The sequence below is a fragment of the Pinus tabuliformis genome, chromosome 9 (assembly GCF_031772625.1).
Source record: "Pinus tabuliformis cultivar Carrire ecotype Pingquan chromosome 9, CPIR1, whole genome shotgun sequence".
Taxonomy (NCBI): domain Eukaryota; kingdom Viridiplantae; phylum Streptophyta; class Pinopsida; order Pinales; family Pinaceae; genus Pinus; species Pinus tabuliformis.
In genome coordinates, this window is record NC_142307.1 from 501608790 (window position 1) to 501635987 (window position 27198).

General features: G+C 39.3%; 1 protein-coding gene across 2 annotated transcripts in view; it reads right to left on the minus strand.

The window, feature by feature from the left end:
* PARP1 (poly(ADP-ribose) polymerase 2) overlaps window positions 1-27198 on the minus strand; it is a 517112-nt gene that overhangs the window by 122845 nt on the left and 367069 nt on the right. For both annotated transcript variants that reach the window (XM_089445250.1, XM_089445251.1), the window contains exons 6-10: window positions 15989-16184; window positions 15723-15884; window positions 15431-15491; window positions 15097-15163; window positions 14694-14942 (exon numbers count right to left, since the gene is read on the minus strand). In XM_089445250.1, the coding sequence (XP_089301376.1) occupies window positions 14694-14942; window positions 15097-15163; window positions 15431-15491; window positions 15723-15884; window positions 15989-16184 (735 nt within the window). The remainder of the gene's footprint in view (window positions 1-14693; window positions 14943-15096; window positions 15164-15430; window positions 15492-15722; window positions 15885-15988; window positions 16185-27198) is intronic.

A 27198-nucleotide genomic window follows, 5' to 3' on the forward strand; every position in this document is an offset into this window, starting at 1 on the left:
GCTTGCACGCCAACAGCCCTATGTAATCTGCAGATAGCAAGCTCTAAAGGCCCTCCATCTATGCTCCAGTCAGTGCTTTGTGGCGTCCAGCTTACTTTTCAGATGAAGGTGGGCCATACCAATGTTACATTTATCATTATCGACAATTTATCGACAGGGGTTCAATATTTAAATTATCGGAAATATTAGGGAAAATATTGAAAATTATCAGAAATTATCGAGAAATTTGAAAAAAAATACGAAAATAATCATTTTTTTCAAATTTGTATTCATTTAAAGCAACATCAGCATCAAACAAACACATTGTCACACAAATATGAAAATTAAAAACTACAATATAAAATGTATAAGTTGTCAAGTGGTACATCAATCATTCATAGTAGATACCGAAATGTGATATCTGTCCTGAATCCTGACATTTTTTCAAGTTTTTATTATTTTAAAGGAAACATCAACATCAAATAAACACATTGTCACACAAATATGAAAATAAAACTACAATATAAAATGTATAAGATGTAGATACTGAAGTCTGAAATATGATATTTGTCATTTTGTCTTGACTCCTCAGTCATAAGTTCTGACAAGATAATATTTAAAACTTAATACAAAATCACATTAAAACAAAAATAAATGTATCTCATGAGATGATCATCATGAGGCATCTAGATTCTAGATACTACAACAATAATCCAATAATAATACTGCACTAAGAAGGTGTGGCCAAGGATTAGGTTTCCCTCGCCCTTGAGAAGCTTGTGGTTTCCATGAAATTCCTTAGTTCCTCCCTCTAATCTCTCTTTCTAATAGTAGTATCAATGATTGAGTTCTTTGCAATAAGGACAAGGTCTGGGGTAGCTATAGCACAAATAACCACATCATGCCTTAGGCTTTTGGCAAGCTGGTGTTTCAAGCAGCTGATTCCGCCAAACATTTTCAATCCATAGAGCTTGCACCTCAGCTTTGTTCTATTATCACCCTCACATCACTCGCCACACTCCCATATTTGGTACAATGGCTTTGCCGTTATGTAGAGCTCTGATTAAATTGTCAACTTTTGGACCTACCACACAAAACAAATTTGGAAATTCAAAAGAGGGTAAGGAGAGGCAAGCTCTAAAATTATAGTATATACTAATCTTGGAAAACAAAGAAAAAGACGGAAAAAAAAATTACATGCCTAGAACTATGGATATGGTATACTCTATACTCGAGTAAATCTCGACTCCAAAAATGCTCAACTGATGGCAAAGAAAACTATGGATTTTCCCTTGTTTGCTTGATGAAAAATGGTCACAAGACTCACACAACCCTCAGAGCTCAATCTCAGCGCAATCGAAATTATTGCAATAAATTGAGCAAATTATCATGATATTTTCCGGCAATAATATCGCGATAATTCTGATATTATTGCGATATGTGCAACATTGGTTTTTAATCGCAAATTTTCTTCTTTCTTTTTTGATAGATTCTCGTTGAATTTCTTCTCAAGCATTCCTTTTCTTCTTCAAATTTTTTCTTTGTATCTTTGGACTTCTTGACCTTTGCAAGTAATTTTAGACTATGGTCCCTTAGAAGCCAAATTTCTTTGTTACTTTTTGTTGGTTCTTCGTAAAACTGATCTTCGATATCTTTATATTTCTTTTTCAATGCTTTGTTCTTTTGTTGAAGTTCTGCAAGTTCTTCCTTTAATTTTTTTAATTGTGGTTGTGTATTACCTTGATTTTCTTCCATACCAATATTTTTCCACATGTTTTACAAAATGTTTGCAATTTTTGGAAATCGAATGGTACTCAAATTCCATTTGAAAAATGGACATTTAGTCCAAAAACTGTTGAGATTTGTAGCTTGGGAGCTCAAAGGGTTGTGGAGGAATTGGCACCGCAAAGCCACTTGTGGGCTAAGAACTCAAGCATGGGTGTGTTGTACCCAAAGATGTTGGGCCAAAAACATGAGGAGATTTGATGACTGGGCACATGGAGATCGAAGAGCACCCCTAAAAGAGCAAGGGGCAACTTCAAGCACCATGAGATGCCTTTTAGAAATGGAGATAAAAAGAGTTATGTTTACATGTGGCCTTGTGACACTAAAGTTAAGTTGGCCTAGCTTAGAATAAGCCCTTAAGGGCTGGTCGTTGCCACAAGGAGAAAGGCATAAATAGAAATGAGGAGGAGCCTCATTCCTCACCCAATCAATGCACATCTTTCTCAAGTGAAGACTGAAATAAGGAGTCCGAGTTCCCCTGAAATACACACAGTTACCGGGGACCAAACAAGGAGGGACCTGATCTGGTTTTGATGTATTCTCTCTAGATTGTATGGGCCAAGGTCGAGCAAAGATAAGGCAGCGAAGAGGGAACAGATCTGGGTAATCAAGCTAAAAGGTACAAGAGGATGGTTCTGAGCTAGAAAAGAAGGATTCTCACTATGAACAGATCTGGGTAATCAAGCTAAGGTAGAAGAGGTTGGTTTTGAGCTAGAAAAGGAGGATTCTCACTATGATAAGGTCTGAGATTCTCCTGTGTAAGTACAGTTTGGAGCAGGGGCTGTTTTGGGGCTCGAGTTGCCTTGTAGGCCTCCCAAAACAGGGTCAAGTATCCTTGCGACATTTGCGCAGGAGGGAGGTTCCTTTGTCAAGGTTTTTCTGTTGTTTATTACAGTTATCATGATGTCCTAAGCAGAGCTGCATACCTCAGAAATTGCAAACATGATCTGTAGTGTTTGGAGGGTTAATGAAGGACGTCTTCTAGAAAGGAAGAGTGCAGGATTGGGTCCAAGTATTGGATAGTGGTTGATACATCCTAAGAGCAAATTCATCATCAGTAATTGCACATGCTCCAAGGTCAAGAGGAGCAGCAGAAGGTTGCAAAACAAGATATGTTATCTTCTTGAGTTGATGTGATTTGCTAGTGGATGAGGTGTCCTAGTTAAGGACAGTTTGAAGGTAAATTTAAGGCTGATAGGATGGCAGCAGCTAGGTGATCTTTGTTCATTTGTGGTAGCATCGGATGTGCTCTAGCCATGAAAATTGGTCGAGAGGCTAAGGCACATAAGATCTCCAAGACCCAAAAATGGTTTGGGAAAATTCCACCCGGTTGTAGGGATATTAAAATAATTAATATTTTTAATAGGGTTCCTAAGTCTAAACTTAGGAAAATTAAAATATTAATGGGTATTAATATAAAACTAGGTGAGAATGTTCTAAATGACATGGATCAAGCCAAATCTAATCTTAGCCGTTGATTAGAGACTTAATCTCGGCCGTTGAAGACTCAACAGGTAAAGTATAAGAAGAGGCTTGAGGGTCAGTTGGAGATACACCAAGATTGATCAGCCAGTTCGATTTTCTGGAGCGGGGCTTGCTGAGAAAATTCGAACAAGTGATATGTTGCAGCAAGGGGCAGTGAGTACCTAGCAGAGAGGCAGAGATAGTGTCAGAGGGTCAGTGCAGTGAACAAAGAGGCTGCCACAGGGGCAGTTAGAGCTACGCAGAGCCAGTTGGTGACTGCGCAGAGGCTGAGGAGCCTACGTGGGTGACGCAGAGTGCCAAAGAGCTTACGCAGAGGGTTCAGGAGCTACGTTGAGGCTAGCAGGGCTAATGCAGAGCCAAGAGGAAGTGCCAAAAGGATTTTCATGGGGCAGACTAGAGCTGAGAGCCTGAATATCTGTCTCCGAGAAGAGGTATCACTGCCATGTAACAATCTCTGTTGGGTGAGCCATTTCGACACCCTAGTTGTACTCAAGAATTTGCATAATAATAAAACCCTCAGAACCGCTACGCCGGTAAGTTGACCAAAATTATGAAGAATGGTCCTGGAGGCCAAAGATCACTTGGTTTAGTGGGTTCCTTTCAGCGTCAGGCTCAGATTACTCTCCAGATAGCTTGAGTGAGCTCATTTAGCATCATGGCCTAGAGTGAGGGCTTTGGATTTGAGACCAGATTACTCAAATGAATTGAGTGTGTCCCTAGGGTTTCACCACGAATCAAAGTGATTGACAAAGATGGTGGTGAAGTAGTAGTCAGTATAACATAGGTCAGAGGCATTGACCATATCATGGTGACTAGTTGATGCTAAGATGTACCATGTGTCAGGAGTAAGAACCAAGACAATGGTGATGACACACCATAGGTCAGAGGTTCTGACCTAAATTATGGTAACTAATTGATGTTGTTGATTTACCATGAGTCAAAGCTACTGACTAGGATTATGGTAAATGAATCATGTTGATGTTGATGATAAACTATTATAACATTTTCTTAAAGAAGTTTGTCAACATGAGAACATCTCGATAGTCATTATCAATACCTCCCTAACTAAGAGGGAGGGAGTGTTGAATTTTTGAAGCTATCGTCGGTCTTCATAATTAATACTCTAGCCCTTTATGTGTTTGTAATTGATCTGTAAACTGCAGTGGATATTCCACTGGACAGTTCATCACAACATATCTGATAATATTATATTAAAAATCTAAGATTCTACACTTTACAGTTTCATTTAATTTCTAGATTTGTAAAATTAAATGTTATTAGTGCATGCATGTAAAAGTAAATCAAGCAAGAAAGTAAAGAACGTAAAAATAAGCTCACACACACATAATACACCTAATATGCTCTCTGAGAAACCCTTTCAAGAGAAAACCCAGTTCGAAGGTGAGGTCGCTTCGCTCTCTTTCTCTATCTGGAAATATGGATGCAGATACAAAGAAGTAATGGTTGTGGCCCGTGGGCTGCTACAATGCACAGATCCTCTCTGTGTACTCTACCTCATATCTCTCCTGGCTACCTTTTCTCAACTATGGAACAAAACGCTCTCGAAAGAATGGAATGCCTCTTCCTCCTAGAGGCCTGGTTATAACACAGCCCGATAGCCTATTAGTGGTTAAGTTTGACTACATCAACTCTTAACTAGAGTTACAAAATAGACTCTTCTACAGTCTTTTACATCACAAACACGTGGATAGCCCCTTTTCCATGAATAATGGGTGTTGGTACAGCATCGTCCCAAACTATAGGTGTGAAAACAAGAAGGTCAACTTCTGAGTGGCATAACTTTTTCATACGAACTCTGATTGACGTGACTCTTGTGTCATTGGAAAGCTTTTTGTGTGTAGAATAGCATGAAAAGGTCTTGCGGTTGGGAGGCAAAGTTTTACGCCAAAAAAAGGTCGTTTGATCCCTCAAAACGCTCCTGGAAGATTTCATACCCTATTTTGCCACACTAGGTCCTGCCAGTAAAAACAGTCCCGTGAGCTAATTCCTCCACTTTTTCCACTCCAAATGCATCGAGATGGACGACAAACAATATAATGATCCAACTTGGATCACACCTCCCCATTTTGGGAGGGTTTTGCTCCCCAAAATCTTTCACTGAATGAGGTGAGGAAATTTTTCCTCCACCTTCTCTCTAGTGTACCATTTAGCTTTGCTTGGAAGTTGTCCCTTCAACCCAATCTGCCAAAGGTATTGTTGCCCTTGTCTTGTAGTTCTGGACCTCTTCCCTAAAATTGTATCTTCTTTCAACTCTGCCTTAGCATCTGCTGCCAAATCCACCACAAAAGGTAGGACCTGTTCCTCTTCCTGATCTAGCATGGAAGGCTAATAGAGTTTCAAATTCTCTACATTTACCACTGACTAAATGCGCATATATGGTGGTAAATTGAGTCGATAGGCATTATCACCCACCTTTTCCAATATCTCAAAGGGGCCATACCTTAGAGCCTTGATTTTCTTACTAGGCCCCTGCAGCCTCTCCTTGTTCAATTGTAGTCATACTTTGTCTCCCACCTTGAATGATTTCTCTATTCTATGATGATCATGCCTAGCCTTATACTTCACTTGCGACTTATGTAGTATTTCCTGTACCTATAGATGGATTTGTCTGATCTTCTCTATAAATTTTTCAACCCTCAAAGCATTTCCTATAAGGACTTTCTTCACTCCTCCTTGCTACCCATATGTAATATCCAAAGGTGAAGGTGAAAAATATTCAAAACAAGTTTCAAATGGGGACTTTCCTGTAGAAGTGTGGACTGTTATGTTATAAGAATGTTGTATATATACCAGATTTTCATCCCAGGCCTTCAGATGTTTCTCGTTGTAACCCCTTAGAAGTTGCACCAAAGTCCTATTGACTACTTTTGTTTGCCCATCTGTCTGTGGATGGAATGTTCTAGATCTCTTCAACTTCGTGTCCATCTTCTCCACAATGTAGTCCAGAGTGCACTGAGAAATCTTGTATCCTTGTCTAAAATGATGCTCCTTGGTATCCCAAAGTGTACCTAGACCTATCCAAAGAACACGTTTGTTGCTTCTTGTCCACTGATGGTCTTTTTACAGGGCATTAGAACACACATCTTACTAAACCTGTCAACTACCACGAACAGATACTCATGTCCCTTCCTAATTGTCGGTAAGCCTCCCACAAAGTCCATGGAAATGCTTTCCCAAGGACGAGTAGGTACAGGTAAGGGATGATACAGACACTATTTCATGTTGCTAGGCTTGTTGGTACAACAAAGTATACATCCCCTTATGAACCTAGCTACGTGTTGCAAACGCTCACCTTTAAGAACACATAGCTTATCTAGCCTGTAGAGTAACCCATCCTGGAGATGGTAGTCAACGGTGTTGTCGCCATCGTGCACATGACTCTGACTCTGCAACTGCTGATACAACTCCTTCAAGTCTTCATCTTCTGAATATGCCTCTATGTATGCATCATGGGTGAATGGCTCCATGTGCATAAGAGCCCCCAAAGTTGTAATCTTTGATGTGGGTGGCCTTAAAAGCATATCAGCCAACTTGTTTGTGTTGCCCTTCTTATACTAGATCACCAAATGAAACTGGTATAAAAACCCATCCACTTGTAGTGCCTGGTTTGTTGTAGCTTATTCTGGGCCTGCAAGTACTATAACAATTGGGGATCTGTGTGGATTATTGTCTCCTTTCCCATCAGATAGTGCTTCCACTTCTTCACGACTTGCACCATGGCATAGAGCTCCTTACCATAGGTAGGGTAGTTAAGAACTGCCCCATGAAATACTTCAGAATGCTAGCAAACGAGCCTTCCTCCTTGCATCAAGACAACTCCCATAGCATACCCACTCGCATCTGTCTCCACTTCAAAGGGTCGTTGCAAGTTTGGTAATGTCAGAACTAATGCTTCACTGATCTTCTCTTTTAACTCATCGAAAGCCTTTTGCTACCATTTTCCCCACTCGAAACTCTTGCCACTTGTTGTTATGGCATGGAGCGGTGCTGCAACTGCTGAAAACGAGGCTATGAATTTCCTTAGGTACTGCGCTACTCCAATGAAACTCCTAACCTCAGTGACATTAGTAGGCATCGGCCATTTCATGATGGCCTCCATCTTGGAAGGATCTACCTATAATTCTCCTCCACCAATCACATATCCCAAATACACCAAGGATTGTTGCACAAACTCGCACTTCTTGAGATTTGCTAGCAGTTGGTGCTTTGTCAATGTTTCCAGCACCTGCGTCAAATGTGAAATATGCTCCTCCCACGTAGCACTATATACCACTATATCATCCAAATAGACAATAACAAATGAATCTATAAAAGGGTGTAGTACATCATTCATTAATCTCATAAATGTAGTTGGTGCATTACATAGGCCAAATGGCATAACCAACCACTCATACAGACCTTGTCTGGTTTTGAAGGCGATCATCCATGTATCTTCTTCTTTGGCTTGACCCTGGTGATATCCAGCCTTCAAGTCCAGCTTGGTGAAATACTTTGCTTGTTGCAGCTGATCTAGCAAATCGTCTATCCTGGGCAGGGTGTTGATGTTTAGGTATGTTCTATGCTAGAGCAATTTATTTAAATTTTCACAGTTAGCTCGATATATTTTCCAGATTAGCAATCACATCAGCATTAAAGTAAATTGCAGATAGAACATAAACATAAATCGCAGAAGACAAGCCAAGACAAGAGGACACACGATGTGGCGCTAGCCAGGGACAAACCCCACAATGTGGGGAAACCCTTGATCAATTCTTCTTTTATGTTCTTCATAGTTCAGTAGAGAAAGTGAGAGAGATAGTACATTTACAATAGAAGTCCATACTTGACTTTTGATATCGCATGAGATCAGTTGAAGACATATTGCTTCAACTGATTCTCTAAGGTGACTCCTTCACCTATCTTAGTGCTGCATCTCGTCCATTTGTTGCACCTTACCGTGTAGCACCATCATGTTGCATCATGTTGTCTCATTCATCATCGTGCTGCCCTTTACTAACATGCCCATGATGTTGCATCTTTCATCATCTTGATCTGAGACTGCTCATCCTTTGTTGTTCATTGTGATGGGGTGGCTACAGGTATGCCATTCTATCATTGTTGTTCATCATTACGCCTCCTAGTTACGACTGTATCTCAGAGACATCTCTATGCTGAGATTGTTTATTAGGTGAGACCTTGCTGCTCTCTATCACCCTTGAATGCTGGTCCTTGTACCCGAGTTCAGTTCACTTCTTGACTATACTATACTCGGAATTTCAGAGAGGAATGCTCTCTATCACCCTTGAACGCTGGTCCTTGTACCCGGGTTCAGTTCACTTCGTGACTGCGGCTACTATACTCAGAATTTCAGATAGGAAGTTGTGTTACATGTCTCCTTTAACTGTGTTTGAGTGTCACCATTGACTGCGTATGAGTCTTCATAACTGCATAGGAATATCTCTATGCCCTGCGTATAACGTATAAGGTCATGAGTCTTCATGACTGTGTAGGAATATCTCTATGCCCTACATATAATGTATAAGGACATGAGTCTTCATGACTGCATAGGAATATCTCCATCATGAACAACGTATAAGTCTTCATCATGAACAGCGTATAAGTCTTCCTGATCTGCGTGTATGTCTCCATTATGGACAGCGTATAAGTCTCCATCATGAACAGCGTATAAGTCTTCCTGATCTGCGTATATGTCTCCATTTGCTGCAGATAAGGTGTCTCCATTTACAGTGGATAGATGTCTTCATGACTGCGTTGGATTAGGGCATCATCTGCAGCTAGGACATCATCCTAGGCCAGCGTATTCATTAGTGTCTCTCCTTTTCCAAAAACCCAAGACGTGGAGAGGAGATCACATGAAGAGTGTATCAAAATGACTTCAAGTCCTCCTCTATTTATACTAAAACGTAGATGATGAATAGACATGTCTATTGGGCTTCTGAGCCTACATAAGATGCTGGCCGACTTGACAATATGTCTTATAACACAAATAAATTCATAACTCCATGAATACTTGTCGGAATCAGATGATCTTTAGATCAATCCTACACCTCTCGATGAGAGGGATCCAATAAAAATATCAGCTGCTATAAATAAGATGACCCACATGGAGTTTGGCCCTAGTTGCCAATTTTAACACAGGGGTTATCTGTTCTTGAGAGTGATTTTATTCAAAGCCCTGTACTCTATACACATCCGCCAAGTCCCATCCTTCTTTGGCACAATGATGATGGGTGACCCACATGGTGATGTACTCGACTGAATGACACCTGTTCGAGCAACTGTTGCAATTGTTTCTTCAGCTCACTTGTTTCTATAACCGACTATCTATACAGCCCAATATTTGGCAATGGTGAGTCTGGCAATAGTTGGATATCGTGCTCCACTTCTCTCTTAGGGGGTAACACTTTAGGCTCTCAGAACACGTCCTTGTATGCCTATAACAACTCCTCCAATTGTTGTTTTTGTTTCTTAGTACACCCCTCTAAGGATGCCTTGCCTCTTATTGACTCCTCTACAGACTAACCTTCTTTTAAAAACAATAAAACATACTTCTTGTTAGAACTAATCAATTTCTTGGCCTGGTTGGAAAATAGGTGAAATTTTCGACTTTCCTTTGTGCACGTTGATGATGAATAATTTTCCATACTTGATGAGTCGGTACTGGTTATCTCTCCTCATGGATATTGCATCACACATGTCCATATAGGGACTACCAAGCACGAGTCCACACACATCAAGGGAAACCACATCCAGATCTACTTCATCAATAAAATCAGCATTGATGGCAAATCTAATTTTGCACTGTTTTGTTATCTTCAGCTCTGCATTCTTATGTACCCATCCCAGTGGATATGGGTTTGGATTATCACGAACTTCCAACCCCAACTTCTTGACCAGATCTGCTACAATGAGATTTTCCTACGATCCCAAGTCAAACAAAGCATCAATCTTTGTCTTCTTAACCTATATCTTTACATGGAAGAGTTTGGTCATTTCTTTTTCTTCCTGTCGCTGAAGGCTACTCAAATTCACCTCCTTTTGCACTAATGTACAAACGGTCTTCTCATCCACGTCGGAGTTGCTTTCAACTTGGTTGCTCGAATCAATGGCCATGAGATTCTTTTCTTATTATCTTTCTTCTTGTTCTTCGGGTTTAGCTCTAGATGCAACTTCCAACACTTCTCCTCTATATGGCCATCAATGTTGCATTGGTTGCAGTGGTTGCTAGGATCTTTGCATTGGTGTGTTGTCGCTGTCATCTTTTTATCTTTTCCCCCCTTTTGCTTCTTTTTCCCCTCATTAGAAGCGTATTCTTGCTCCTTTTGCTTTGATCCACTTGATTGCGCTCTTTTCACGCATATGTTCTCCAAGTACTATGCCTATACACAAGCCTCGTCCACCGTTTTGGGCTTGAACAACATGACTTGCTCACGCATATGGCGATGCAGACCCCCCAAATACTTGAGGAGTACATCTGGGTTCTTTGCAGAGATAACCAACATTATAGCCATCTTTCTTAATTCTATGGTATACTCCTGCACGCTTTGGCCCGACTTTTGCCTGAAGTAATGCCACTGGATCCACTGGTCTTCCACATCCCCAATGGGATAAAATTGTGACTTAATGAGGGTTTTGAAATCCTTCCACTTAGTCACTGGAGGTTCTCCCTCCAACCTCAGGGTTTCTATGTGGCTTTCCCACCAAGCCAATGCATGGCCCTCCTATTCCAGTCGTGCAAATGAGAACCTTTGCCCTTCCTCGATCTAACGAACACTGAAATAAACTTCCAGTTGCTGCAACCAACAGTTCAGCATTAGAGCATCGATCTCGCTATGGTATGGCTTGATATCGACTTTTGCTTCCACTTAAAACAGGGATTGGTTCACACCACTCGAACTGGGTTGATCTTTTCTAAGTTCTTTCTTCGTCTGGTTCTCTACATCTTCCTGATTTCCCTTCTGATTTGTCCTCTGCATTCGAACCCCCTTCTTCTCCAAATATCCCCAACTTATTGCTTAGGGTTGCCATGAGGAGGTTTACATTGCGGTTTATATCCACGACTTGTTCTTCGAGCCGTGAAAACCTCACCTCTGCAAGATCACGAGGTTTGTTTACAGATTCGTCGCCCATGATTAGGGTTTTACGATTTTCGGCCTTGTCGATCTAGATCCCTGCAATCTCCACAAAATACCCAAAGAAACCTGCTCCGATAGGAAATGATCTATAAATTGTCGTGGATATTCCACTGGACATTTCGTCACAACAGATCTGATAATATTATATTAAAAGTCTAAGATTCTACACTATTACAGTTTCATTTAATTTCTAGATCTATAAAATTAAATGGTATTAGTGCATGCATGTAAAAGTAAATCAAGCACTAAAGTATAGAATGACAAAATAAGTTCACACACACACATAATACACAAGATATGCTCTCTAAGAAACCCTTTCGGGACAAAACCCAACTAGAAGGTGACCCTGCTTCGCTCTCTTTCTCTGTCTGGAAATATGGCTGCAGATACAAAGAAGTAATGTTTGTGGCTCGTGGGCCGCTACAGTGCACAGATCCTCTCTGTGTGCTCTACCTCCTATCTCTCCTGGCTATCTTTGCTCAACTATGGAACAAAATGCTCTCAAAAGAATGGAATGTCTCTTCTTCCTAGTGGCCTGGTTATAGCACACTCTGATAGCCTACTAGTGGTTAAGTTTGACTACATCAACTCTTAACTAGAGGTACAAAATAGACTCTTCTAGAGTCTTTTACATCACAAACTTGTGGCTAGCCCCTTTTCCATGAAAAATGAGTGTTGATGCGACATCGTCCCGAACTATAGGTGTGAAAACAGGAAGTTCAACTTCTGAGTGGCATAACTTTTGCCCGCCAGTAAAAACTGTCACGTGAACTCATTCCTCCACTTTTTCCACTCCAAATGCATCGAGATGGATGACAAACAATATAATGATCCAATTCGGATCAATAATGATAAATGTAAAGCATGTTCTTCATGCTATTGTCAAAAGAAAACATGTTCTTCATGTCCTTTTCAAAAGAGAAAATTTGAATTTTGAATTTTTGGCTGCAAGAAAACGAAGTCAGCCCTCCTAGTCAAGTCGGCCCCAATCAAAGAGGCACCCATTCGACCAACCAAAAGACTATATAAAGATACTCATCCTCCATCATTTGGACACACAATTCGAGTCTCAGTATCTTTTTCGATGGAGACAAGGAATAGAAGGTTGAACTTGTCTAGAAGAAGAAGAAGATCGAACTCTCTTCCTCTCCATCAAACCTCACACACATGGAATTCCTCAACTGACTTCGCAAGTGTGACAGAAAGGACGAATTTTCTAAGGCATTCTAGGGCAACAGGACCAAGATTCTTGCGTGCGGAAGCAGGCCGAATTTCTGCCCTAGAAGACCAGATTAGGCCAAAGTTCTCGGGAATTGTTTGACTTGACTAGGAGGCAATTGGACCAGGTTTGACCAAGTCTACTTTGCTGGTCAGTTTCACCTTGTGTGATTGATTAGAAGATCTAGGTGTGACTCTTGTTGAGCTGAAGAGTTTCTCTAAGAAAAAGTTTGTGGGTTTTCCCTCATGTGGGTCTTCCCGGGGAAATGCTTGTGTTCTTGTTTGGTTCTCTTTATGATCCTACTGGCAGTTAGCTTCTAGTGTTGAGATCTTTTGTGTAATTGCTTTATGATAAATATGAATACAAGAAAAGAGTAACTAAAGAAATCATAAGTAATTATCAGTTCAGAAAATCCTATGAAAAATCAACACATTGAATGTGAAAAAATAGAGTTGAGAGCAAGGGTTTATTGCAGCAAAGATTGAGTGCAAACCAAAGTAGAGAGAAGGGCACAAAAAACCAGGCAAAAGACTAGGAATTAATTGTCCTTACAGAGACCACGCAGCAGCAAAAAAGGCAGTTTGAGGCATGGGTTCGAAGGGAAAGAGTAGGCTGGAAATTGCTAACTATTTGGACAGCAACAAGGATAATTTTTGCACACAATTTACAAAATAAGGAAGATATAGGCTATAATCTAGGCTGTACAGTACCATACAGCAGTATGGATTCTGAGCAAGTTGGGCACAGAAATCAAGGGGTAGATTTGGCACATTTCTCAAGAAAAGGACAGTAGAAATTAATGAGATGATTTGTTGTATTTATGGCTAAGTTGTGCAGCTGCAATTTATTCACATTTGCTTAAGAAATAAAAGAAGTATATTTCTCTGGGTTTACCCCCTAGTGGGTTTTTCCCTGCACTTTTCCCTAACATCACTGTGTTCACGAATGTTTTCCTACTATTGTTATTTTCTGCTGCAAATTACTTAGCATGGTACTTTTGCTCATAAAATCAAAGTTAAAGATCATTTAGACCTCCCAATACTATTGAGACCGACTCGGAGGCATTGGTCTGTACATCAGGCAACACGTCCTCATAAGCATTAAAGAGATCAACTCCAGACGGATCCAAAGTATAGCACGTCCCGCCCTTCAGACTACCTCACAAATCCAGAGGAGCAACCAAAGATCCATTCCAAGTTCCCTTTTTCCAACCTCGGGTGTTAGGAGTATCCTTCACTCTAAATCCCCCACACCCCACCCCACCTTCCCCCATAGAACCAAGCTTCTTGATGTTTCCAAAAGACTCCTACAATGAGCTAGTGTTGAATTCATTACTCAGGGGACCTTGACATCACCAACCCTATCATCTGATCTCCCTCTCTCACTCTCTGTCTTGATAGGTTCTTGGCTTGGGTTGTGCAACTTTCCAATCTTGTATAAAAACTCACATAGTGTTCTGTACCATCATACATTTGTCAAGGTTTCATACATATGTTCTGACATTATACTTATGTAGGTTCCTTTCTTTCTATTATTTCAACATTTTCTACGAGTTGCAATGGCACTCCCACATTCTAGACATATTGGTTGTACTCTTCAGTCCCGTTGAACTACTCTTGTGGTATTTTATCAGATATCAATAAAATTATCTTATCTCATCCTATCAAGCCTAGGTGGACCTTCTAAAAACCATTGTTATCCATATAATGAAACGAGTGCATGATCACTTGTGCATAAGCAAATGCTTGAAAAACATAAAGTTTACTTCTACACAAATGTAAAGCACTTTTTTTCATGAAAAAGATAAAAATGAAAATAGGTGGGGTTCATTTAGACCTCATTCATCAATAACGTTAATTAGTGAAGTTAAATCATTACAGCTCCAATACGTTCACTAAATGAAAATGCTGAAAGAAAATTGAGTCTAAAAAGAATAAAGTGATCTTGGTCTGAGTTGAAAATGTGTATCATTCAATTAATATAATGACAAAAAATATAAGACAATAAATAAAACACATTTCGCAAGAGAAAAAATGGCGCTTCCATCAACTACAGCTCATAGAAATTACCTGTTGATGCCAGTGGATAGGTCAGACATATTCAGAGTTGTATTGTAAATATTTTTCCCTTCTTCAAGGATGTGACCTGTTTCCTGCAAACCCGATTCCTCATGAACAGAACTTCTACCCTTGACCTTGACTTTTACCAAATCTGACCTTGAGGCTTCTTCAATTTTATAGCGGTCCATTGGGAGCCGCTTTTTCCTTTCCAAACAGTCAACTAGAAAAGACTCCCTAAGTACCGGTACTTTGAAACTCCTGTTAACACTCATTTAATAGAAATAACGTCAAAGGTATGATCGCAACTTCCTATAATATGAGAAAGCTAATAACAATAAGCAATGCATCCACCTTCTACTAGAATAAAAATGTACATTGTGAGGTATCCCTTAAAAGAGGAAAAACAACTCACGATGCTTTTTCTATCTCGGAGCTATATGTATCAATTGTGTTTTCATTTATAATCAAGCAATCAGCATCTGGCAATTTCTCAACACAAACAAAAACCAGTGCATTGTTAAAATTCCTGCTCAATATATACTCAAAAATACTTTGTATCTTAAAGTTTAAAGTAATGGGCATGTGTACACATTTCAAAACCATGCTTGTCTTGCATTCATACCCCAAATATACTCACAAATATACTTCATAGCTACAAAAATATGCATGCATTTCAAAGCCAGGCTTGTTCTGCAATCTTAACAATAAGCATGCATTTTAAATCCAAGCTTATTCTGCAATCTCACCGCGTGTTAGTTGGTTCAAGAGTTTTCCACCAGCTGCCTGAAGTTTACTCTTCCATTCCACCTGCAGACAACCTTATTCTGCTCATGTAAAAACACATTTTGACCAAATCCTGTATCTCCTAATCATAGAACATAGCACACACTCACATGAACACCCCTTTATTTCCTGCGAAGATGACCCTAAAAAATGAGCAATATTTTAAGATTTCTGAAAAGGATCTACATGCATTAAGAGTTTTCTACTCTGACTAAAGCATCCTATAAAACCCAAGACTCTGGTTGCATCACTTACATGGGATTCCTTAAGATTTCCAGCAATTGCCACTGCTAAACCCTTCAAGAATGCAGTTCCAGAGTTTTGAGATTGTCCAATTGTGCCTTGATTTTCCAAGGAACCTTTAGAAAGTGGAGGCAGAATGCGAACGAGCTTCTTTCCCTTTTGTGATTTAAACCACTGCACAGAAACAAACCTAATCATGTATGCAAAATAATGTATATTTAAGAAACAAAAGAGGCACAGCCATTGAATAAAATGTAACACCCAGGAAATAATCCAACCTCCTTAAAATAGGCATTATCTGTTTCCTTCGGAATTTTCCATTTCCCTTTAATACGTTCAGGATTGGTCGTTGAGAAACTACATTTGCTCCATGCAGAAAGATAGCCTAGACATTTGTACTGACCACCAGAATATTCCAATCCACCTTCACACAACGGGCACTTTCCAAGGGCTCCAAAAAGCATGCCATCGGCACTGGCATTACATTAAAGAGAATCTGTAAGTATATGTCAGATATTCCCTTACACCATGATCCATCCTCAAAGCTTCAGCACACAGACACACTAACAATCTGAGTCACGATGCTCATGTCTGAACACACTTTCATTAACTAACAAAGTAACTGGCAAAAAAGACACCCTTTATTTTCTCAAATCTTAAAATACTTGTTAGAAAAGAATAAAATTTATGAATTTATGAAACATTCATCACTTTTTCACCAATTCATCTCTTTCGACCTTCAGAAATTGCAACATCAAGATTGTATCTCGTCTCCTAGACAAGATTCAAACAGTCAGGGCAAAAGCTCAAATCTGAGAGGCGACTGATGCAACGAACAATGCTATATGAAATATAAGATGCTGAATAGAATCCCAAATAACCATGAAGATCATCTTCACAACATGAACAAGATGATCAAGTTCGACAAAGGGGTAAATGTGACCTAAAAGACCTCAAGGTGGATAACGTCTACATCAACTAGACTTTGTATGAGCTCACAATGAAATACCAAACGAATCAAATCTGTTGATCAAGGATTAAGCCAGCAGTTGACTTCAAAGGGGCTGCTAGCTTCAGCTGAATTTGTGATCTCCCCCATTTTTTGTTTCACCTAAGGTTGTGCCAGTTTCATTGCTCTAGTTATTTGAAGTGGCATCGTAGAAAAAAAAAGGACCATAAATATTATAGTTATGGTCTCTCCTATTTGACGTTCAACAAAAGTCATGTGCCAACCTCTGTTCACTAAAGAGAATGGTATCTCTATTAGAGCAAAACTTGAAGAAAGAAATGGTTACTCCCCCATAGACAAATCATCTTAATTTTATATGCATGTAGAACTAGATACTAAGAAGATAAAGTTGGAGATGGTGGCCACAAATTTACAGGCATTGTCAATATATAATGCCTACCATATACTAGAACCTATTAAGTTCTGGTCTTGCAATAGGGTAAAATTATCAAACTTTGAAATCCCCCCTTATATAACTACTAATTTGTAAGTCGGACACATATCTTAATTGTTAAAGTGGACCTTTTATGTTCTAAAGATAACAAGCTCCACTAGCTATAACAATGCCCTCACAGCTAGATCAAGCACAGTATAAACCTTGGATGTCTATAAACACAACCCATGAGAAAATGAACTACATATGAACATCACAAATGCAAGTTTTACAGCAGATTACCAACTCCATAATCATCTATGACAGTCACAAAATTCCAACCACCTGTCGTCATGTGAACATTCTCATTTCATGTCTTGCTCTTCACTTTTAGCTGATGTGATATTGCTGTACTTAATCTAAGCAAAAGACGCCTTATGTGTTACTTGATGCACTCCCTTTTCATTGGTCATTCATGTATTTCTTTTCTTTTATTATCTCAATCCATTTGACATGTGTTACTTGACTCTCTCTTCTTTCCTTATCCATGTGTTACTTCAAAGGTTCTATTAATCATTAGTGGTTATTACTGAACTTCAAAATTATATATAGTTTCATTTCATTTGACTTCTCAAATCATTGGAGTCAATATCTCAAGTATCATTTTTTATGATGGTAAAGCTAAATTAGGGCATTTTGATCTGTATCTTTCATGATGTAATCTTGGATGTGAAGTTTTTAAATTTTTAACAATAATGCTGATCTTGTTTGTCATTCTAAGATAACAATATGAATTCTCTTTCAGATAAGATCTCTTGTAAAGATATATCGTATACCCAAGTATGTAATTAGCTTGAGATAGAAACATGGCAAGGCCACTATTATATAAAAACTAATTATCCCTGTAATTATTAGTTAAATTAAGGCAAAGGGTGTGACCAAAGATCATGCCCATTCACCAAGAGGCACCCGAGGCAATATTTAATCCAGGGACCTCCCACAATTGTATCATCATCTTATTCATTAATAATATATACATATCATTTTTTGTTAAATGTTGGGTTTCTCTGCTCCATTTGGTATCAGAGCGGGTTTGTTCCTTTGAGCTATTTGGGTGCCACTGTCATCACCAACCTGTTGTTCCACTGCTCTTCCGCTTCCACCATTCACCAAAACGTTTTCGTTTTCCCTCGTCACTGTTCCGCTGTATAACTCTGTCATCGTCCACCAAACTAATCTTCCACCAGCGTTTGCATGCCTCCGTCGTTACCTCTGTTCCACCCACCCTGCCAGTCATGCCCTCTTCTCCGCACAGCCTGTCAATTGTGCCCTCTTCTCTGTTGTTTACCGTCGGACCCAAACACCTGTCATTCTTTCAAGACTTTCGTCATCCCTCTCTACTCTATCTCCCACGAACGGCCCATACGAATTTATTGTTCTCTATCTTTCCTTAGAGTTGAATGCCTGCAAATTGCATCTCAATGATTGTAGAGAAAAGGTTTGACGATACAATGGATTTAAATGTCTCTTTATTTGTTTGTTATGAGATGTATGAGGTATATTTTCTGAATCTTGTATAGATATGGAGTATATAATTCCATTTCTTCTTTTGTAAGGTTACTAACTCTTCATTTACTCTTTCAGATGTAGGAATTTGTTCTTCCTCAACTTAGATGATGATGCTTTGCAGAATTTCCTCCATAGTTTCACTTTGATCATGTAGCATTAATATTATCTAAATATTTACGGCCATAATAATGAAGTTGAAGTGTTGCAATTGAGTGAGGCATGGTGTTTCAATCACCCATGGCCTTCAAATTCTAGAGACATTTTCACAATTTTCCTTTTATTCTGCAATACAATAGATTTGAATGTTGATTTCTGAATTGAATTCTTCAATATGTTTATTTGAAAGAATTTTCTCCTAGGGTATTTGATATTGCAGAGCCTCACTTTCTTCAAAAGACTGTAGCTATTTGAGATGTGATTGATGAGCAAAAATTATTGCCCCCCCGACCCGCCTTTTTTCTTTCTTCTAGAATGGAGTGTCGAAAAATCTAGGGTAGATTGAATTAATAAGATTCTTCTTACCATGATAACTATTTGTGAGGTGTTTCAACTTTTATTCTTGTTAGCACAATCTTCCTTTTGATATTATTAGAGTGTGTCTTCATTAGTTCATCAACTAGCTACCAAAAACAAAGAGACAAGAACAAAAGATGTTTCCATTCTGCCAGGGTCAAAACCTCTCCATCTTGGAGAGGAAAACCCGCACATAATTCTTCTTATAGAGATTCCAATTGACGAATACCAAGACCATGACCCTTGACCTACTAGGCCACTCCAAGACCAAGACACCAATCCTCTTCTTCATGTTGAGATCATTATCAGCATTGTTACTGCTTCACCGAGATCATGATCCTAATATTACAGAGATCCTTATAGTTGCATCTTGCTTTATTTACCATGTCAACTAGGTCTTGTTCCCGCTGTACTATAAAGGTAATCACTGAGATTGTCGTTGTTGCAACACTATTGTACCGAGACTTGTGATAGCGTCCTCCTTGCATTGAGATCACAAGTGTGCCGAGAAGTTGTGTCCCTGTAATGCTTGTCTAAGATCACAGTGATCCATCCGAAGTGCTGGTCTGTTGCCTTCATTCGAGCTTCATGTACCACTATTACTTTGTCCGCAATCTCAGAGAGGAGTCTGAAGATATCACTACAATTGTGACCAAGGTTTCATAAGTATGTCAAGGCTTTGTCCTCACCCGAAGTTGCAGAGCTTTGTTTTCACTCTCCTGCACCTCATCTGAGATCCTATATCACTGTTCTTGACCGAAACTTCAAAGATGTATGTGGAGACATCTCTGCTCCTTATCCGCAATTTCATGATGTCCGAGATTCTGAGCTTCAATGATGACCTTAGCTGGGTTTATAAAGTTGTCACATCTCCATAATGAGCCGACATGTTAGGGTGAACCAATGTGTCTCTATCTTTTAGCCGACTTGTCATATATATATGCTTTGAGGCCGACATTATTGTCTTCTTCATCGTGTTGTTGGCAGTATACTTCTTTTGAGGATGGTGCTTGTCTTGGAGGGCTACTTGACACTCCATTGACCATGTACATTACATAAATGCTCAAGAAGAGCTCTTTAACATAATTTTGACTCTTTGACTTTCCTAGACCTATGATATGAGCAAGAAACTCATTCATATAATTTATAAAAATACTAATTATTTTTCTTGACAAATAACGAACCTAGTTACCCTTTTCTTCAACACTCCCTCAATAACTAGGGAGGTATTTACAATGGTACTTGGTTATTCTCAATCTGAAGAATTTCTCATAAGAAGAATCGGATTGGTAATCCCATTTGTATAGCATCATATCAATAAGTGTTGTCATAGCGCAAGGCCTTGACTAACAGCTCCATCACTCCACGAGACCATGAGCTACAATGTTGGCGAGACCAATGATTTATAAACACCTTCATCATTGTTTCTCAAGGTACATACCCACCCGGGTGCTCACTAAGTATGACCTTCTAGGACTATTCTTATCTTGGGTTCCCAGCCCTCAAAGAATATCGGACCTCTTGCCTACTCTTTATCTTGGATGCCCTACACATCCTCAAAGAGTATCGGATGCCAGATGCTTACCCAATCCTCCCATTCTTTCTTCCCAGGTGAAGACAAGAATGTTGTGTCTATCATGTGTCTACATTTCCATTCATGGCCTTCATCTAGACTTACGGTTGTTAGTCCTGGTCTAATGCATGACACATGACATGGAAGAACACAATTGTCACTTGTTTGTAATCAAGGGTGATCTTAATTCAAACTCAAGTCTTGATCAGGGCCTTGTCAGAGCTCCCTCTTAGCTAGGGACCCTTTTATACATCACCAGCTTCTTATTCGTGGGTTCTTCAGCTATTTGATCAACTTTTCTCTTTGATGTCATGAAATTTAGTTGAGCTTCTTCCTTGTAGGGCAACAACCATCAATCACTTTACTTCTTATTCTGTGATGTCATTCCTTTCTTCATGGAAAGTGGCCTTCTTAGCATACATCTGGAACTTTCTTCATATGACTACTTTTCTCTCCATGCTTCTTTCAGGAGTTTCCAGCCATCGCATGAATGCTGGTTGTACTTGTACTTACAAATCTTGTTCTAGTAGCCCTACATGAACTCATCCAAATATTATTCAAGAAATCAAAACATCATATTAAATTAAATCATACCTTACAAGATGGCTCTTCATCATGACATCGTCTTGTAGGTATCAGCATCATGCACACTTATTGGCATATCTCCCAAAGATATCCATTGTCAAGGGTCTTCATCCTTTTACGACTTTCACCAAAGTCTTTGTATCTTTCTGGGAGATTTCCTAGTCAAATCTTCTTGGTCTTGTGGATGTTGATTGCCTTCATTAGGGTTGCATATCTCACGATCTCTTCATTCCTCGCACATTTCCTTCCCAGGTGCTTTCAATCACAAATTTCTTAATTGTAGTCAACCACCTCATACTTCATATGAGGACATATTATGTCGATTTCATCTAGTGTGTCTCATGTCCTTTGCATACTTTCAGAGGAGGAGATCATTTTTCTCTTGGTCATGCTTCTCAAGATAGAAGTAATGATCCATGTTACCTGCAACCATATGACATGTCATTATAATATTAAACACAAGCATACATACCTTATTTTACCTTCAGGTCATCAAGGCTTCTTCCAGTAGCGTCCCTGATTGAAGAGATCTTCAATCCCTTGATCTGCTTCATGTCATCACATCATTATCCCATGAATTCCATAAGTAGTTCCTAATGAAACACTTGCTTCCTCTCTAGATTAGTGAACCCTCAGATGAGGATTCCTTCACAGAATATTGAGGATCTTGCATATCCCTATCTGGCAAATGTTTCTTTTTTGCCTTAATGTATGACGAGCTTTGTCCTGGATGACATCTTTCTTTCCTTTAATGTTCAATGAGATTCCCAAGAGCTATGTTTGACTGCCATGGATTTTGTCCCTTTTGTCCTTCATGATATCCATGGTGATGTCACGAGCTCTTCCTTCTAATGCTTTCATGATGTCATGATGCATCTTATTATCATTGTCATATCTTATAACACAAGATATATGAGCTTATGATAGGATCCTTTTGTGAGGGATACTATCTTACTCATAGGAGAGATTTGATACTCCCTCTTTCCTTGGCCCTTTTCTTTAGCTTCCTCCATCTTTCAGTGATATGAACTTCCAAAATCTTTCTATAGCATTGAATCTTAACTATACTTATTTTTGTCTTTGCTTGAGGACCAACCTTGACTATCTTTTCTGCACATGGTTGAATTCTTTCATCTTGTAATACTATAGACTATAGGATTTGATACTCCCTCTTTCCTTTGCCCTTTTCTTTAGCTTCCTCCATCTTCCATTGATATGAACTTCCAAAATCTTTCTATAGCATTGAATCTTAACTATACTTATATTTGTCTTTGCTTGAGGACCAACCTTGCCTATCTTTTCTGCACATGGTTGAATTCTTTCATCCTTTAATACTATAGACTGCAACTTGTCTTTCTCTATCTAGCATAGAGACCACAAATTGTCGAGTGAGGTAACCTTCTTTGTTCATTGATATTTGTTACCCTGCTCATCAATGATGACTACCTTCTTATCATCTTTCCTAGATCTTCATGAAGTTATTCCTTCATACTTTGATACCTTTACTATTGTATAGGTCTAAGTGACCTTCTTTACTTTAATTTCTGAGAGTATATCTAGCATTTCATATATCTCTCTTTATGTCTCCTCTTCTGCTATTTAGGTATGAGATGACTTTATGAGTGATATCATATGAATCTAATGAATCTTTTGATGGATTCAAACAGTGCTTGACCTTTATAGACCTTTTCATAGATATCAATGATTTCTCTTTTATATGAGGATTATGACAATCCTCCTTATTATATGCAAGGACTTTCGATTATCTAATCGATTTATAAATCCCCTTGCAATCATGATATCATTTAACCAAATCTGATTATAAAATTGAAAGATACTTACTTGGTGTGTGAAGAGGAGATCTTCACCTCGATGCTTCTTTTGCTTGAGTTGCCCATCATTAGTATCCTTTCATCATGATTTCCTTGGAGACCTTCTAGCAACATGACAGTAGTCGTCTTGACATTACCGAACCTGCTTCATGACATTCCCAATTCATCTTTAAGGTATTTTTGACTTCAACATATTGTTGACATGCTAGTGATACTATGTTGTGATCCGAGCATCGTGCTTATTGAGATCATATTCATAGACATAATTTGCGACTGTGACAAGTATATTGATATGGTACTACATTGAGACAGTGATGTCTATGTGCATAAAGTTGTGTAGAGATGCAATGTATAGACAGTCCAAACTTGTCACTGAATAACAAAACTAAACTATCGTTGGCACTATATAGAGAGACTATCTCATCACCGAAACTTCTTTGACGTAATAACTATACTGAGACAGTGATGTAATCATGGATTGTGAGAGGTATTCCTTAGATTACTTCCGCAATATATATATATATACTTGAGGCTATCTTTTATGGCATGGAGAAAGTTCAGTGATCAAGAATGAGGATCCCTGATATACTCAATCAAACTGAGCATGAGTTGAGTGCATGACTGTAATTACTGAAGTTGATACTCCATGACTGTTGTAGACCTACTTGTTGTATACTTGCTCCTTTAATCCTTTCAACCTGCTTTGATGTCCTTGAAGACAGATCCTTGTATGTCTCTTTTGTTGCCCTTCATTTGACTTCAACACCTTAGCTCTGATACCATGTTGAAGAATCTAGGGCAAATTGAATTAATGAGATTCTTCTTAGCATGATAACTATTTGTGAGGTGTTTCAACTTATTCTTGTTAGCACAATCTTCCTTTTGATATTATTAGAGTGTGTCTCCATTAGTTCATCAAATAGCTACCAAAAACAAAGAGACAAGAACACAAGATGTTGCCATTCTGCCAGGGTCAAAACCTCTCCCTCTTGGAAAGGAAAACCCGCACATAATTCTTCTTATAGAGATTCCAATTGACGAATACCAAGACCATGACCCTTGAACTACTAGGCCACTCCAAGACCAAGACACCAATCCTCTTCTTCATGTTGAGATCATTATCATCATTGTTACTGCTTCACCGAGATCATGATCATAATATCACAGAGATCCTTATAGTTGCATCTTGCTTTATTCACCATGTCAACTAGGTCTTGTTCTTGCTGCACTATAAAGGTAATCACTGAGATTACTATTGTTGCAACATTGTTGTACCGAGACTTATGACAGCATCCTCCTTGCACTGAGATCACAGTTGTGCCGAGAAGTTGTGTCACTGTAATGCTTGTCTAAGATCACAGTGATCCATCTGAAGTGTTGGTTTGTTGCCTTCATTCGAGCTTCCTGTACCACTGTTCCTTTGTCCACAATCTCAGAGAGGAGTCCGAAGATATCACTGCAATTGTGACCGAGGTTTCAGAAGTATGTCAAGGCTCTGTCCTCACCCAAAGTTGCAGAGGTTTGTGTTCACTCTCCTACACCTCATCCGAGATCCTATACCACTGTGCTTGACAGAAACTTCAGAGATGTATGTAGAGATCATTGTTTTAAAATTCGGTCGGCTCGGAACCGACTCGACCGAGTTGGTCCGAGCCGGGAAAAAAATTTGCAACTCGGCCTCTAACTCGGTTCAGCCGGCCGAGTTACTACCGAGTCAGCTGAATCATTGCATGACTCGGCCGGCTCGGCCAAGTCCACATCAACCCGGTCGGGCAGCTGACAACGGCCAGTGAACCTTAAAAACACACTTTTTTTTTTATGAGTGTGGGGGACTCCAAAGGGGTTTGTGAATTAGTTTGTTGGTCTTTGGGGTCCATTCCCCTCTCCCAAACCTTATTTGACCCACTCAACCCCTCTCACAGCCATCTCATGCATTTGAGTGAGAATTTCAATGAGAGTTTGTGAGGAGTTGTTGAGCTTGTTTTTGGAGCAGCAGTGAGGAGTCTTGGGCAAGCATTGTAGCTGGAGTGAGGAGCTTCTTAGGCAGCCATTTCAAGCAGCATTGAGGAGTTGGTTTCTTGGAGCAAGCTTGAGGAGGCAGTTTGTGCCTGGCGGTATTTTTTTTTCACTTGTACAAATCAGTTTTGGCTTATTACATTTTAGGTGCATATCTAGTAATCCTAAAGACTATTTTTTCTGAAAGAAATGAACATTGAATCAATGTTTTTTTTTTTCATTTTCAAATTGTTTGATTTCATTTCCAAGTCAAAAAATGGCACCTAGAGTGAAATATGCTGCTTGGGCATATGTTGAAATGGTTGATAGTCAAATGCATTGCAAATTTTGCCATAGCAAAGTTAAGGAAGGTCCTAGGGGCATTAATAGGCTGACAACACTTGGTGGGGATTAGAGGCCAAATTACTCCATGTACCTCACCAGAAATTGGGGAGATTAGGATGGAATTGTTAGCCAGCTTTGAGAAGTTTAAAGAAGATGAGGCTAGGCAAAAAGAGTTGGAGGCTGAAATTGGGAGGAAGAGATAGATACAAAAAAAGATGGCTACCAACCCCCATTATGATTTTGAGGGTTCTTCCTCTATCCCTCGTACTGATGCATCCAACCCTTTCTGATATGTTCCTCCCTCTTTTGGTTCTATTCAAGAAAAGGGAAAGGGTAGAATGAAAAAGGGTGATATGACTATCAAAAGTTATTTCACTCCCTCCTCTCCATCAGATGCACATGGTCCTCAAGCTAGTAAAAGTCAAATGCAGCCCACTTTAGATGACCATTGGAAGAAAGAATTGAGGGAGACTGCTTGTGATTACATAGCTAGATGGTGGTATGATGCTGATATCCCCTTCAATGCTTCCTGTTCACCATATTATGAGCCTATGTTTGATGCCATACATGTTGCTGGAAAAGGCTTCAAAAGCCCTACTATGCATTAGCTAAGGGGGTATCGTTTGCAGAAAGAAATTTCATCCATTAATGAGTATTTGAAAGATTTCAAGGACTCATGGGCAAGAACAAGATGTACCATCATGTCAAATGGATGGACTGATCAAAGAAACCATACCATCATAAACTTTCTTATCTTCTGCCCATGGGGAACCATGTTTTTAAAATTAGTTGATGCATCTGATAAGGTAAAATATGGGCAATTGTTGTTTCATCTATTGGATCAGGTTGTTGAGGAGGTGGGGGTGGCTAATGTTGTTCAAGTCATCACAGATAATGCCTCTAACTATGTTCTTGTTGGTAAACTGTTAGAGGAAAAACACAAGACCATATTTTGGACCCCATGTGCTGCACATTGCATAGACCTCATGCTTGAGGATATTGGAAAATTAGAATGGGTCAAAAACATTGTAGATCATGCCAAAAGCATTACAAAATTTATCTACAATCATTCATGGATTTTGAGCCTCATGAGGAAACACACTGGGGGCGGGCATTTTATTAGGCCTACCATCACTAGATTTGCTACTCATTTTTTGACATTGCAATCTATGCTTTCCCAAAATAGAAACTTGCAAAAGATGTTTTCGAGTGATGAATGGAATCAAAGCAATTGGTCTCACAAACTGGAAGGCAAAGAATTGAAAAAGAAAGTTAATGAAGAAACTTTTTGGAGAAAGGCAGCAGAGATTGTGAAGCTTGCTGAGCCACAGGTTAAGGTGTTGCGGTCGGTGGATGGGGAAAGATTGGCTATGGGCTTCATTTATGAGGCTATGGATCAAGCAAAGGAGCAAATAAAGAGGGCATACAAAGATAGAGTGGCCAAATATGGGCCCATTTGGGCAATCATTGATGAAAGATGGAACAATCAACTCCATCGCCCTACACATGCAGCTGGGTATTTTTTGAGCCCACGGTATCATTATAAAGCTAAGGAATCAAGAGCTTTGAGGGGGGAGGTTAGAGATGGACTGATTGACTGCATTGATCGCATGATCCCATTGGAGTTTGATCAGTGGGAGTTACATCAACAAGTCACGACCTTCAGCAATGCCTCGGGTACCTTTGGGAAGAAC